This window comes from Saccostrea cucullata, unplaced genomic scaffold (genome assembly GCF_032062105.1).
Source record: "Saccostrea cucullata isolate Sc308-1 unplaced genomic scaffold, CSIRO_AGI_Scuc_v1 ctg14800, whole genome shotgun sequence".
NCBI lineage: Eukaryota > Metazoa > Mollusca > Bivalvia > Ostreida > Ostreidae > Saccostrea > Saccostrea cuccullata.
The window spans coordinates 1-16,096 of record NW_026929095.1 but is presented as its reverse complement, the minus strand read 5'-3'; the positions used below and the strand labels follow the sequence as shown (position 1 = coordinate 16,096).

General features: G+C 32.7%; 2 protein-coding genes across 2 annotated transcripts; both read right to left on the bottom strand.

Annotated features, from left to right (window-relative positions):
* Positions 1 to 5,218: 5,218 nt before the first annotated feature.
* On the bottom strand, positions 5,219 to 6,391 carry LOC134279762 (ctenidin-1-like). The gene is made up of 3 exons (XM_062762165.1): positions 6,298 to 6,391; positions 5,314 to 5,964; positions 5,219 to 5,223 (listed from the first exon to the last, which is right to left on the bottom strand). Exons 1-3 carry the CDS (start codon positions 6,389 to 6,391, stop codon positions 5,219 to 5,221), a joined length of 750 nt encoding a protein of 249 aa, XP_062618149.1.
* Positions 6,392 to 10,131: 3,740 nt separating this feature from the next.
* Positions 10,132 to 11,721, bottom strand: LOC134279764 (uncharacterized). The gene is made up of 3 exons (XM_062762167.1): positions 10,806 to 11,721; positions 10,648 to 10,727; positions 10,132 to 10,211 (listed from the first exon to the last, which is right to left on the bottom strand). Exons 1-2 carry the CDS (start codon positions 11,719 to 11,721, stop codon positions 10,699 to 10,701), a joined length of 945 nt encoding a protein of 314 aa, XP_062618151.1. The 3' UTR covers positions 10,132 to 10,211; positions 10,648 to 10,698.
* Positions 11,722 to 16,096: the final 4,375 nt, after the last annotated feature.

The following is a 16,096-nucleotide window of genomic DNA, read 5'->3' as shown; positions in this document are numbered from 1 at the left end:
GTCAGTAGCTTGCCTCGGTTTCAAAACTGAAAAAGATTGAAGAAAGTCATCAAGAACTAAACTGTGGTTGGGCAATTCATGGAATGCATATTCCTGTCATGGCTCCAGAGCATTCCCATGTAGAGAACTTGAACAGAAAGGAATTCTGTTCATTAATTCTCTGGAGTGTTGCGAGCACAGTTATATTTATATCTTTAGAGACATAAACATAAGCTTGCCTGGAAGGGACATGATGCCAATGATTTGAAAATTCGAAGATTTCTAGAGTGGGGAAGGTCATTTGGGGAAACCACCAGGCTCGGAGACTCAGCACATCCTTCGAAAACTTGGCTTTTGAAGCCACACACCAACATTTTTGCCCTTAAAAGTACAAAAACTCAATTCACTGTCTCCTATCGTTTAAGCAGAGCAAGGATAACCATTTGAAATCCGTGTTTTTAGAGCTTTGATATATAGCTGCCATGTTTACCAACTGATATTTTACACTCCATGCAATGCATATACAACAGTAACAACCTTAAAATGGTGTTTTCTTCAATGAGCAATACGTACTACTTAGACAAATGAATTTGCTGTGTGTTCATACGACAGAATTTACTCACAAAAACTAATAATTTGCAACAGCGTGTATGCAAAAGTTAATTTGCATCTAGTCCTGACCAGGTGCAAATTTACTCAACTGTGCAGAATTTGCATGTGAGCAAATCAGTTCATATGACAATCATTGCACATGTGTGTAAATTTACATATGTGAGGTATGCAAATCGTGTCGTATGAATGGGGTAATAGATAAAATATTCAAATGAAGTTGTGTATATTGCTGGTCCAAATTTTTATAAAGAACTTGTGATTATGACAAAAATTTACATCTGCATTTACATGTATTTTATTCTTTACATAAAGGACTATACTAGTATTTGATAATGACAAAATCTGTCCCTCCAAATCAAAGATTAATTTGGAAATCTGTGTTGTAAGGCAGGGTGATATATTAATGCAGACTTCAAGGCATGGGACATTTTCATTGGTTGTGACATTGTAAGATAGATACTTGTATGTCATCAGAAAATGATATTTATTCATCATTTCAATAATCAAAAAAAAAATTCACAGACAGTTTGGTTCAAGGGTCGACAAAACGCATTTCGCCCATTGCCCGAGAATTCGGTCAATAAATGTTTTGCTATACCTTTCATTTTATTTTATTTTTAACAACATGCATTTTTTTACTGTCTTCTGTGATGTAACCTCGGGACCGTCACTTTTGAACACCAACGAATGAAAATGAGATTAAGCTCCTCCCATTCTGTGACGTAAGCGGTCCAACATCTCATCGGCCGATCCAACATCTCACTTAGCGGTCCAACATCGATTTTTTTATGCCCCCTCAGCAAAACATTAGAAATGTTAGACTTTTTTCATTTTGATTTGTGTAGGAACAATTTTTTAAAGGTATAACAAACACTTTTATATAAATATCATTATTGTGCAGGACGACAATAATGTAATTTTGATTCAATCGAAGATTATAAATAGTTCTTAAATCGCAAATATGATCACCAGAAGTTTATTAACGTTTTTTTTTTGTCATTGAAATAGTTATTTACAATTTTGCAACAAAAAATTCTGACATCAAAATTGCAGCTCATATTGCTTTAAACATGTACATGTATATATTTACTAAGCACCTTACCAACCACTGATTAAAAAGGGTAAGTTAATGGTCAAGTGACTCAAGTTCTACTTTATTGGAACTATAGCTCTATACCTATTATCTACTAATGCAATTCATTTCTTTGTGAGGTAACATTTTAGCTCACCTGACCCAAAAGGCTAAAGTGAGTTTTTCTAAACAAAAACTGTCCATTGCTATTGTTGGCATCATAAGCTTCTCCACAACAACTGATCCAGTTTTAACAACTATTAAGCTCATAGAATCCTTAAGGAAAGGGGGTTTGAAGGGTCTTGTCCTCCTCCAAAAAAGAAATAAAGAATTAGTTAAAATTTCATGGCTCCTATTAAGTCTCAAGAAACAATAGACCAAATAAGAGGAACCTATGGTGAATGTTTTATTACATATTAACAGATTAAAATTTGTTCAAGTCATTACCCCCAGGGGGTATGTGGGGCTATCGGAAGATAAAAATTCATAAGAAAGATTGTCTCGGCTATAACTGGGCCAGAAAAAGCTTTTTTAAAAAAGGAGTCATGTTTCATTATATTGGTTAGATTCAAGTTTGTTCAAATTATGTCCCAGTGGAGGATGGATAAGGTCTAACTGGGCAATCAAAATTTTGCAAAGGAATGCAGAGTGAAGCTTGTCAGATGACGTATAATCAATTTCGTTGTAACCTGATCTTCGGGGTAGAAGATATTTCTTGAATATTTGGATGCTTCTAAATTGTTAAGAAAACACAATACTGATGTTTAAGGCTCATAAACCCTGTGCTCACTCATATAAAATGTTTCTTTAACTCTTATGATTTTCCAGAGGAATTGTATATTCTTAGTAAAATACAAACAAATATAGCATGGCTTGGGGGGCAAAATTGGACAAAACAGACACTTGTTTATAAAGGAATAATGGACATTTATGTCATTAAGAGTTATCTCTCTTATCAGAGTATCGATGTACCTTAACACGTAATTTGTTGTGTTCGCTCTTCATGGTCCTTAATGACATGTATACCCATGTTACTATGAGAGCCAGTTGACTTGAAAATGGATGTGGATGTCATCATCCATAAATAAAAAATCATATTAGAAACCAGAAATCCCTGTGGAGACTTTCTCTGCTAGTTTGTACTTATAATAAAATATGGAGATAACGAAGAGTATTCAAGGTCAAAGGTCCATTCAAACAAATAAATCAGGAGAAGAGCAAACACAGACCTCTAAAACATCAGAAGTGGGTCAGGTGCCATGGAGTAGTGAACACCCCCTGTCGATCGGTCACATCCGCCTTGTGCTCTTTGTCATGACCGGAGAATAACGGAAAACCCGTCGACAAATTCAGTGTGTAAATAAAATTGTCTAACAATAAGTACGAAAAACGTCAGTCACCATTTGACTTAATAATGGATTGTCTTTGCTGACAAATTGACAATGTCATTATATCGCAATAGAATTTACGAAATACTTAATGAATTTAAACAAGACTTTTGATATTCTAGTTTCATCAACTTGTTTGTTTGTTGATAAGGGTAAATTGCTGCATAAGTAAAGAAAGTTGACAACCTCTACCCAGATTTATCGTTCCACTAATACTAAATGTGGCGAAGCGTAATATGCCCTCTGGTGAGAGATTGGACGATTATTGTTAAAATCTTTACATTTATCATTTTTAAAGCTTTGTTGTTAGATTACCATTATAAGAGTATCATTATAGTCTATCCAAATATGATACAAATTTGTCGGACTACGTTGTGTCTTTTATTTCAAGTACACTAGGATATGTCGTGTCGACATATGAATGGAAATAACAATTAATTGATATATCCAAATACCGAGTTGAACGTCACTGCAGGTGTTTTGTTCTCATGTATATGGCACGCGAAATTCACAAAAATGAGATAATCATAGTTTCACAATCGATAAACTAGGTTTATCGGTTGTAAACTATAGTTTACAAACCGTAAACTATAGTTAACAACGTTAATCTATATTTCACATCTGTAAACCATAGTTAACGCGATAATCTATGTTTCACAACCGTAAACTATACTTAACACCGAAAACAATCATTTGCGATTGCAAAACATAGATTATCTGATAAATACAGTTTCACGATTTGTAAACTATAGTTTACAAACCGTTAACTATAGTTAACGATTTGTAAACTATAGTTTACAAACCGTTAACTATAGTTAACGATCTGATAAATATAGTTTCACGATTTGTGAAACTATGATTAACAACTCTTAACTATATTTTACGATTGTAAACTATAGTTTACAAACGTGAATCTATTTTATCAACACAATCTATTGTTAACGCTTATTACAGACAGATAAACTTAGATTATCATTCGTAAACTATAATTAACAACCGTTAAATATAGTTTTACAGATGAAAGCTATACTTAACGAATCGTTAACTGTACTTAACGAATCGTTAACTATAGTTTACGGTTTGTAAACTATAGTTTACAGTCGATAAACCTAGTTTATCAATTGTGAAACTATGATTATCTCATTTTTGTGAATTTGGCGTGCCATACATTTATATTTAAGAATTTGAACAAATTCTGTTTTTATGAATACGAAGGTCTGGTGATTGGCGCAATTGGTTTCCAAAGAAAGAGTAAAGTAGCATTTGACCTTGAAACTTTGCAACAGCAATAAATAGAATAATAACCCTTGATTTAATTGCTTTTTGAGGACAAGATTGCATTAAGACTAAAACTGCAGGATGACTACCTTTTTATAAGAATTTTACAGAAAGTTCAATTTTAGTTACCATGGCAACATATCATTCATCAAAATATAAAAAAGACAATTATGTATCTTAGTCAACTTGCATGCCACGTTATATTAAATCAGACCAATATGTAGGAAGAGTAGCATTTTGAAATTACATGTATTTTACAGAATTTTCAATTTTTAGTAACCATGGCAAAACAGTTCATCGAAATAAAAAACCAATTAAAAAGTATGTATCTTAGCGTAGTCTACATACGTATGTGCCCAGTTACTAAGTATATTGAAATCAAACCAACGCTGTAGGAGGAGTTACGTTTTAACAAATTATTTACAGACAGACGGAGAGGCAACGGGCACCTTACTATCGTGTAAGCTCTTCTGATCCTGACCAGTATAGCTAAAAATATAGTCACAAAAAGTCATGGTTATATATCCATTTTCACCTTTTGTTCAAAATCGTATTTTAAGTTGATATCGATAAGTTTTTTTTTAGATAAACTCTTCCTTTTCAATAATGAAAGGAACCATAAGTTTTTGTTTTTTTTTTTCATCATATCGTTTGTATGCAAAGTGACATTTCATCACTTGAATCACAATTACAAATTATATTTCCTTTTTATTGATATTTTTCCTGTGAAAATCGCCGTTTGCAATGATTTCAATAAGTGTATTATTTCAATTAAAATTTGGGTCAATGTTTAAATTATTAGGAATATTGAAATAATTTATTGTAAAAGTACAAGAACAAATGACCAGCAACTCTTTCCAGAACAACAATAGCATGAGTGGTAGGTTCATCAACCTGGACAAAGAAATTGAATTTCATTAATGAAAGAATATCAAATCAATTGTCATCATTGCTACACTGACAATTAGAAAAATAGATTTTTACCTGCATAAGTAGCACCTCCCAGGGGATAGTAGCCGGCGGAAGACCCGGTTCCGAATGAACCAATGGAACCAATGGCAGAAGCTAAAGATGTGCCTCCCAAGGCGGCAACGTTACCTCCTGCTGCTGCCGGAACTGCCGCGGGAACGGCTGCTCCTGCTGCGGCGATCCCACCGGAAGCCAAACCACCTGCAGCGTAGGTAGGATAACTAGCACCGGCATAATAACTACCGCTGTACGAGGGGTAGCCACCAGAGTAATATCCCCCACTGTACGCGGGATATCCGCCGCTGTAGTATCCTCCGGCGTAGGAAGGATATCCACTGTAATATCCTCCATAAGAGGCACTGGGATAGGATGATGCGTAAGATACGCTGGGATAGGATGATGCATAAGATACGCTAGGATAGGATGATACGCTAGGATAGGATGATGCATATCCTCCGTAATATCCACCTAGACCGCTTCCGTATCCCCATCCTCCGTATCCCATACCGCCTCCGTATCCCCAGCCGCCGTATCCCATACCACCGCCTCCATATCCCCATCCTCCCATGCCACCTCCATATCCCCATCCTCCCATGTTGCCCATGCCACCCATCCCACCATACCAGTATCCTCCGCCGCCTTTGCCTTTGCCATATCCTTTGAACACTGAAAGTATGTCACCGAAATGCTGATGATTATTAACTCGCACGAATATCGTAGCTTGTAAAAATAACACAAAATTAAATTTTTTTTAGAACTCTATCTGCTTAAATTTCAAAAAGATAATAGAGCAAAAGACAGTTATATCCAGGGGTCCTCACCCACCCCCAACCCAGCTAGCACCACTTTTTGTGGCTGTACGGTCAACAGTGGCAAACTCCAGCGTTGAACAGAAAAATTGTACTGAAAGTTTGATAAAGATTCACCCCGACCTCAATTACCCCCTTGATATTGTTCGTATTTTGTTTAACTCATGCCTGCCTTTTTTTTTAATCAAACACTTACTACGCCTTGGTGCGGGGCGTCTTTTATAACCACCGGCCTCGACAGAAGCTAAGATTCCCAACACTAACAGCACGAACAGGAACTTCATTTTCACCTGAAAGTTCAGAATATAGAATTATTATTTTTTTTCTTATAATTTTTTTGAATTCTAAAAAATCGTATAGGGAAAGATCATTTTTTAAAACTCTTTTTGTGAGAATCGGATTGAAATTTGCAATCTCGTTTGGGTTGTAAAACAAGTTTTTAAAGAATTAATTGTATATATGATAATTAAGTGCATCAATTGATATTGAACTTTAATTCTTACGGAAACCGCGAACTATTGTAAATAAATCGGAAACCCGCGTGGCGCAATAGTTAAAGGGTTTGCTTTAGAATCGCAGAGTAAGGAGAGGATCCTTTCGTTTCGGATGCAATCATTGCTGTGGAACATGGATACATTTATACTAGTTCTTTGGATTGGGCTGAATAAATCGAGATCCCGTATTGTAGTAGGTGCTTGCACGAGAAAAAAAAAATCCAGCACAGGTCGTAAGATTCGAGTATGGTTCTAAAATTGCAGTCCTCCACTGACAAGTAGTAGCGTCTGAATATGAGTTTAAAAATTATCGACGAAACGTTCAACAAACAAACAAAGGAAACAGATCCAAATAATTATTTCAGTATTGAAGAAAAATTACTTTTCATTGATTTCCTTCATATCTTAAATACGACAATTATTACAAATTTAGCCTCTTTTCATCTTTGCGTCTCAAAATGTTTTTTTAAGAAATGATACTAGTATAAATCATATAACAATGATTATTATTTAAGCCAGTATCCTACCCTCGTGCAGGCTTGTGGTCCTAAAAAGAAAAAGTCAACTCCTGTACACGCGGACATTAAACATTTGCTTCTTATAGGACACGTAATACCACGTGGAGATACCCACGATTTTGATTGGTCATGTCGTAATAAATGTGTTCGATAAGAAAGTTCTGTATAATTGCGGCTATTTGATCGATGGTTTGTTGTATGTTACGTGATGTTTTGTCAAGAACGTGTATTGGTCAAGGTACGTACTGGTTAGAAAGACAACCCGGACTGAGTAAGGACCGGGAAATAAATGGCGACACAGACATCGGTCTATATTTAACACATACATTTTTAAATCATTATTTTCTAGTTGCTTTTAAAATATCTGCAGCTAAGACTTTCTTTTTTCATATTTGTAATTTTTTTTCCAAATTTGAAAACTTAAATTAAATGAAATTGACTTAAGAAATACACTATGATTTTTTTTTTGTTTTTGTTTTTGTTTTTTTTTTTTTCCTGATAATTATGTCAATTTTGATTTCCTTTTCAAATTTAATGCTTGCTGGCGTGTTTTACAGCTCAAAACTTAAAGTGATAGATAAATGTGGGTTGTATTGGAATCCTGATCTTTCTAATAAATAAAGGTAAATTTTGTTTTCAACAGAATGGACTTGCTGCCATTGCCGTGTAATTAACGTTATCTTTCTAATTACTGCTATATATATGCATCACCGTATGACATTGCCTAACCAAAGTCCCCAAGACATTCCTGATTTGTAATTATGTCAATTAGTTGATTTCCTTTCAAAATTTAATTTTTGCATATTCATGCATATTTTGGACGTGTTCCATTACATTTAGTGACCTTACAAGGTAACCTCTATCTGATGATTTGTCCTGTGTTTGCCCCAGAGAATAACTGTACATGATTTTATTTTATGTGTGTTGATTATGTATTTGAGCTAATTATTTCCTGTTGGACCGTTAATAAGTATATTAGGCTTTTCTTTATTAATGAAACAGTTGATATTTTATGCTGATGGTATAATTTATTCCGTTTGAATCTTCAACGAATTTTCGCACATTAAGCCTTTTTTCCTAGCATTGTAAAAAGCGGAAACTCCATATACATGTATATGTAAATTATTTCTTTATATATTTACTCATTTTTTAAATGCTTTTATTGGGTACAAATTTGAATATTTCATGACCATTTCTAAGACTTAAAGAACCTTAGATGAATGATTATATTTTATACTCAAGTTTCAGCCTATATATATGCATCAAAAAACCGTATGACATTTTTGATTTTGCCTATTCGACCACATATGATAGTCCTTGAAAGGGGGTATTATATTCTGCACATATGGAACAAATACAATGTAATTTTAGCAGTGAATTACGTTATTTCTTAAGACATTCAAAAAAAATACATTATTATTTAGATTCAAAATGTAAATAATAGAGTTATATATAACTATCCAATTAAAAACCGCAGTGTAAAAAATTTACCATATATTCAAAAATATTCACACATCTAATGTACATAATATATTTTGAGAAATTGGCATAACTTATTCACAAAGAAGTTTCTTGTTTGCAGTAATTTTATATAAAGCTATCATTTTGGAATGCATATTCATGATTTTACATTATTTTGGAACAACAATACATGTGTGATTATAAATATTGCATACAGAGGTCATATATATCTAGATTGTTATCATTGTAAAACATCCTATTTCACACACCTCAGATAAAATCAAAAGCTGTATATTCTGAAAGTGCTCTCGGTACATGTCCTATTACAGATGATTTAAACATTATATCTACACGATTTGTCACTGTTTGTTTGCATCAAATTATATTTCAAAATCAGATTATAAAACAAACAATGAATAATTCTGTACATGATTTTATTTTATTTAAGTGTGTTCTATTTAGTTCTTTAGGTTTTCTAATAGTGTCTGATTATGTTTATTTTCTTTTGGGGCTCAGCATTAATCATTTTATTTATCCTGTAATGTGTGAATTACGTTACACTGTTGTGGATTACGTTACACTATTATACAACAGACCTTGCCTGATATAAACACCGAGCGAATTGTTTTATATTTATGATGAAACATATATCCTTCATTTTCAAAACGATATTTTAACACTGCGATGAAATATTTTTATTTATTTAAAAATAAAATTTTCAGTTTTATGATATTTTTAAACCGCTGCATTAGTTAAACCCGTTCCCGCCTGTAAACTTCCTTTCTATAGGTTCCTATATGATAAGTGATGACATTGTTTGGTAATTTTGCTTCTTTTATAACAAAAAGAATTTCATAACGTAATTCATGTAAGCCTTTTTTTCAAATATTTAACTAGATAACATTTAAGTTGTCTAATTTAAATGGGCATAAGTGTGTATATCACTCATTTAGGAATTGTGTGTAAGATCAACGTATTCACAATTATGCGATGTTTTCAAAATTAATTTTTTGACTGTTATATATTTTCATTATTTTTTAATTTTGATAAGCAATTTTATCCATGTAACGTAACCGTAATGCAAATTTGTTAATATTTCACTGATTAGATGGGACATTCAAATCGCAGTAAATTTTTTTTTTGGCTATCTTATAAGAAAAATGAGTTGTTTAACCCTTTAATGATATACATTATTTTTGTTGGTATTTTATTTTTTCAAAGCATCACCCTTGTTTGTGAGTTTCAAATTAGGCCTTTTTTGAAACCTCAGAATATCTATATTTTTAAATTGAGAACATCACATTTCAACCCCTAAACAACTGGATGCGGGTTTTTGTCTTCAAAAACTGTTTGTGACATCCAATTCGATGCCTAAAACTATTATTGAGTATGATAATCAATCCATTTTCATGGTTTTCACCACAATGTGGGCCGAAAGATATATTTTTACCTTTTCAACCCCATTTTGCTATTCTTGACACCAATAAATAAAAAAGACGATAGGATAACAATATTTATATATTTAACAATAAATATATAGTAAAAGTATATCTTCTAAAATATTCATGGGTAACACAATTATAAACAAGACCCCTGACTGGCACCCGCAATTGAAGGTGGAACAGCACAAGCTGAAAATAAAAAAAATTAATGATTTAAAAAAGAAATCCAAACTTTAATCACAGGCACCTGAAGTATGGACCGAATACCCCCCCCCTCTTTTTATGAAAAAAAAATGTAAGAGTGTATAATACCTCGAAAATATAAAATTTCCCCGTCAAACACATCTATATGTCATTATATGCAAGCAGATTGCACTTTTTCTCACGTTTTCGGTATACTAGTAATAAAACACGTGTATTTTTATTATACCGAATGGGCCATTCTTTAAACGTAGAAAAAGTTCGGTATAATAAAAATACACAGTGTATTTTTATTATACCGAATATGGCCATACTTCAGGTGCCTGTGCTTTAATGTGTTTGCGCTCCAAAGTCATGTCATTTCCTTTTAAATTGACGTTTTTCTTTTTAAATTCAAAGTACATTTGATAAAGTTGAAAATTACCTCGAGTGTGCGATTTATGGATATCAGCAGACGAATTTTGTTAAAAAGTGCTCAAACTATCCTTCTTCGTCTCATTAAATCTGAAATTAAAAAAAGACAAATTACAAATAGAACGTGCAATGATGTAAGCGATATTAGGACTTTATAGGTGAACTTACATGCTGGTAATCGATTGCGAGGTACCCGGCTGACGGGCATCAAGACCCCGCTCCTTGACGAATCTCTGTCTCCGTTATCTCGGTCAGATTCCCCCTCCTGCATCATCATGCGTCCATTTCCAATCAACATCATCCTACCATCGCTGCTCATCATCATTCTCCTGTTTCCACTCATCATGCCACTTTCCCTCATCATTCCTGAATTCATTACTCTCCTGTTTTCATTCATCATTCCACTATTCATCATGTCGCGATTTCTGCTCATCATTCCACCGTTTCCTCTGTTCATCATCATTCCATTTCCACTCATCATCATTCCGTTTCCATTCATCATTCCGCCATTTCCTCCATTCATCATACCACCGTTTCCACCGTTCATCATTCTACCATTTCCTCTATTCATCATCATGCCATTTCCATTCCTCATAGCACTTTCACTAACCATCACAGCATCATTTCCACCCACATTTCCTCTCATCATTCCCTCTCCAGTCATAATCATCATCATTCCATTGCCACTTGACATCCTGCTCCTCCCATTTGATGACATACCATTGTTTCCATTCATTGGCATCATCATGCTATTCCCATTTCCCATTCCATACATTGGCCACCCCATATTCATTCCATTCGAACTTGACATTTGAGGTGATCCGAGCGGCGTTATCATGGCCACCGTCTGAGGTCGTCCTACTGGTCTCATGGGCATCATCATGCTCGGTGATCCCCCGCCGTTCATCGGCATCATCATGATGGGACCGTTCATGGCATTCATGTTGTTATTCATTTCGTTCACTCCAAATCCCATTAAAAGACCACCAGCCAAAGTGCCAATTAATGGAATAAGAGCTTCGAACTGAGCGTTGACGCCATGGACCAGGAGCAAGAAGACAAATCCCAGCAGCATTCTGTTCATCTGGAAAGATCAGTGATCTAAACTTTATTAACATTAAATTCTCTTAGTGGTCGATATTTATAGTTTAATTCCACATTAGAGTTTATGAAAATAGATATTTGACTTAAATGTGACACATTTATAGGGAATAGCATTTTTTCTTTTGAAGGGATTTAATTTGAAAGCAAAGTCTTCAATTAAAGAATTTCCATGAATATATACATATATCAAACATGTACATTTTATCCGCAAATATTTGTTTTATGTAATTAACTCAGATCTGAGATTTATTTCACAGTAAACCAATTGTAAGGGGACCGACATATTCCCCGAGGGGTTGGTGCATAGAGACCAAAACCCCCGGAGACACATTATGAAAGTATGCATATCATCAAATATTTGCAGATTTCATGCCCAATACTAGTACATGAAAAAGGTGAAGCTTACGAACAGCTGTCGAAATCAAAATGCCTAGAACCAATAAACTGTTTAACTATTGGAATAAGATAAGTTGGTCAAGGAAAGATCCTACGAGAAGTTGTAATTGCTAACATGGTTATAATGACCGCCATATAATTTACAAAATACTGACTTTAAACAAGGTCGTTCAAATCCCAGTAACATTAGTTTATTTGTAAGTAGCCTAAGTATAGAAATTGACCAAACTCAAAAAATCCTCTTGAGTATGAAGCAATCCCCTTTAAACTGGTATATTTGAAAAAACAGTATTTTAGTTATTTATAATGTCAATCATGTGACGTAGCATATATCCTGTATTTGAAATTTATAAAACTAAAAAATTTGATATCACACAAATTTTTGTCTCATATATTTCGACATTTTGTAATTAAAATAAATGCTTTGTCTTAACTCTTGCATTTTGATAATTCATGTGTTTGGAACCCCTAATTTTGAAAATAATCTTTTTCGATATAGTTTTACGATGTAAATTAACAGTTTAAAGTTACTTAAATTATCAAAAGACCCTTACACACTTTTCAAATGTTGCTGTAATATATTCATTGTGATGCAATTTCTTGACAAATTTCAGTAAAAAGTAAATGTACCGAAAGTTAGGATCATCCACTGGTTTCACCTTATATTCAGTTTATCACCACCCCATTTCCCGAAATAGCAATATCGGGTTTTTGGCGGATTTTATTTTATTTTCTTCCTCGTCGAACTTTTGTGGACGTTGCACTTTCCCTTACTTATGGTGAAAATGTTTATGTGACGTCATAATTAAAATGATGTCAACTTTTAAATTGAATTTGCTAAGGAAAATTTACCATATATGTTAAACTTTTATCAGATATTGCTTAATACATATAAAACAGTAGTTTCTTCTAGCATGAATTTAATATTGAAATATCAATTCACACGCAATATAAACAATACAGTTACAATGAATACCTGTACATGTAAATTTTTTGTATTTAATAATAACACGCGGTGTTAAATTTTAAACCTAAAATAAAAAAAATTTAAATAAATAATACGCTAAAAGGGGGATCAGTATCTCATCTTAAATTTTTGTGCCTGGGGTTTATTGAAAAACGTTTTTAATTAATTTCATGTACATGATATGTAGCTATAAATTTGACATTTGAAATGATAAATCATTCGTCATAAACTGAAATCAGGATTAAATGTGTGTTTTGCTCATGTCTAACATTTATTTTATTCTGTGTAATATGCTATATTGGAATTTTGATGCATCAATCAACAATTATTATTTTACCTTTGCATGAAACATTTAGCAAAAAAAATCAATGAAAGCACAAAATTTCAACTAGGAGAATGTTTAATATATTCATTGTGATGCAATTTCTCGATCAATTAAATTTAACGTTTAAAGTAATGTAACAAAAATGTAAAATTTAACTATCACTGGTTTCACCTTATATTCAGAACATTTCTATACCTTGTTTTGTCTCCCTTGCAACATAACTGCCAGACTATTGGTTTACAAAGCAGGAAGAAGAGATACTCATGTATACAATGTTGTTTTCTCTATGTCATTTTACAAGCAGAATTTTTAAAAAAAATCTTTAATTATTTGAATGCATGAAAAAAATATTTAACGGGACGTGTTAAACATTCTAAATCACATTAGATGACACAACCATTTGTTTTCAATATGTGTGTAAACATCTTGTATGCACCCCTAGGAAGTGGTCTCCCAAGTTCCTGTCTAAAATCTTATCTAAAGCACATTAAAACGTTCGAAGTACAACAACCCCCGCCCCCCATGGAAAAATAGAAAGCATAAAATTTCTCACAACAAAAATTCTAAATTTTATGTATGAAAATACCTAAAGACTGAGACTAAAATGTAGTTCTGTAAAGAACTTTTTTTCTTTATATTCTTTATATCTCTGTTATTGATATTTTTTAATGCAGGCAATTTTAAAAGAATATAAGTATTAAATCTTTTTAAGATATTACAATTGGCTTTAGTTTTAGTCTCAACAAGGCAAACAAACATTTTAAAGTTGTCCCGGTAATGGTCTTGGTAATGTCGCAGAATACGGTAAATAAAGTCACACATACAATGAACTATACCTAATGGTCTGCAAGGTACTTATCTTTAGTCTTATGAAAAATGTTTTATCAAAAAAAAAAAGAATTTGAGTATATCGAGATAACAACGTTTTCCTCTTTTCTTACACCACAATTCCGTTTCTTTAAAGAATGATATTCTTTCTTTGGTTGTTAGTATGGAAAAGAATGTTGCATTTGTTGCATAAAAATATATAACCTGCGTAAAATATGGATTCTAAAATACTGTACCATTTTGAAATTAATGTTTTTAAGCTTTCTGTATACTTTTTAAAACAATTAAGAATTGCTAAGCACCTGTAGGTAAAATAACTTATTAGAATTGAAGCATATCTATATCATCATGACCACTTCAGGGCATTGTAGCAATGTGTATGTAAACTTTTGCAATTTTCATGAAACAATATTAATATTAATATTACTTATATCATCAAGAGAGATATGTTATAGATGTCGTTACCAAACTTTAGAAAGTGCTTGTCTCAATGAATATCCCCCCCCCCCCCCGTTTTCCTGTGAAACAGGAAACACCTATCATCAACCGTTCAAATGTTATACTTTGCAAAAATGGACTCTAAGATCAAGGATAAGATGTAAAATATAATCGTACCCAAAAAGATCTTATCACAAGAAGAATAGACGTAAAATATAAAGGTTTTAGCCATTCGAAAGTTATGGGCAGAGTTAAAATTAATGTGGACAAACAGGTTGTTAGAAGGATGGACAGAGCAAAAATTATATGCCCGAATCTTTGATAACGGAAGCATAAAAAACACTTATTTTGAAACACAGAGAAAACAAGGTTATAGAATAGAACGAATCTTTACATGAAATTATTGCGTAATTGTGCATTGAAGTGATTATTTAAAAAAAACTAGACGTACATTTCTTACGCGTGTTTAAGAACCCTGTCGAGAAATGGATTAGTTTTCTGGAATATATTGATACAGAAGGTAACCGTGTTATAAAAAAAATCGTACACACCAGAATCTCATAATTCGAACCAATTCTGAAATCTAGTTGTTTGCGAGAACAATTAACTAACATAATTATGATATATACATGTTATATTAAAAAAAAACTTACCAATGGTTTATCAAAATTCCAAACTGGCTTTCCACTAAAAATCACCTTTCAAAAAAGAGTGAATGTATATTTAAAAAAAATCTAAATGGATTTTTTATTGAGTTATCCAACGTCAATTCTCCTCTCTGGAAATTGTTATGTTTTAAAATGTCTTATCATTTCCCTTTTAGCAGCCCGATTCAAAATACAAGTATCAATCGATCGTCAGATTAATAAATAAAAGAGAAAATTTCAAGTCAAAGACATCTTTGTTTATATAAACAAAATATTATTAGTACCCCCATCCCCCGCCCTGTGTAAAAACAAATTAATTTAGTACATGTATATAACGCTTAGTTATTAATTTATCGGTCAAGGAATTTATTTTACAGTTTTCTAACATTTTCAACTCTAATGAATATTTGAATTCTATTGATCTTTGAAAAGGGCACTGATATGTAGTTCAAGTTGTTTTTTCTATCCTTAATACAGTGAAATAGCATTCGAGCATTTTGCAAAGAATTGGTCTTTAATGTCCTTTTGTTGATGTATTGGCATGAATTTATACATTCGTAATAAAGGCAATTACATGTCATCTACTTAATAATATAGTGGAATATGACATAATCGTGTTATTTTATTTTTTAAAATAAAAATCAACTTCGGAAAACTGCTAAAATCTCAAAATTCACGCATTTTTAGGTATTGCATCTTTGGAAAGTTTCCATGTAAAAAGATAAATTTAAAATCTTTTTCAATACGCATTTGA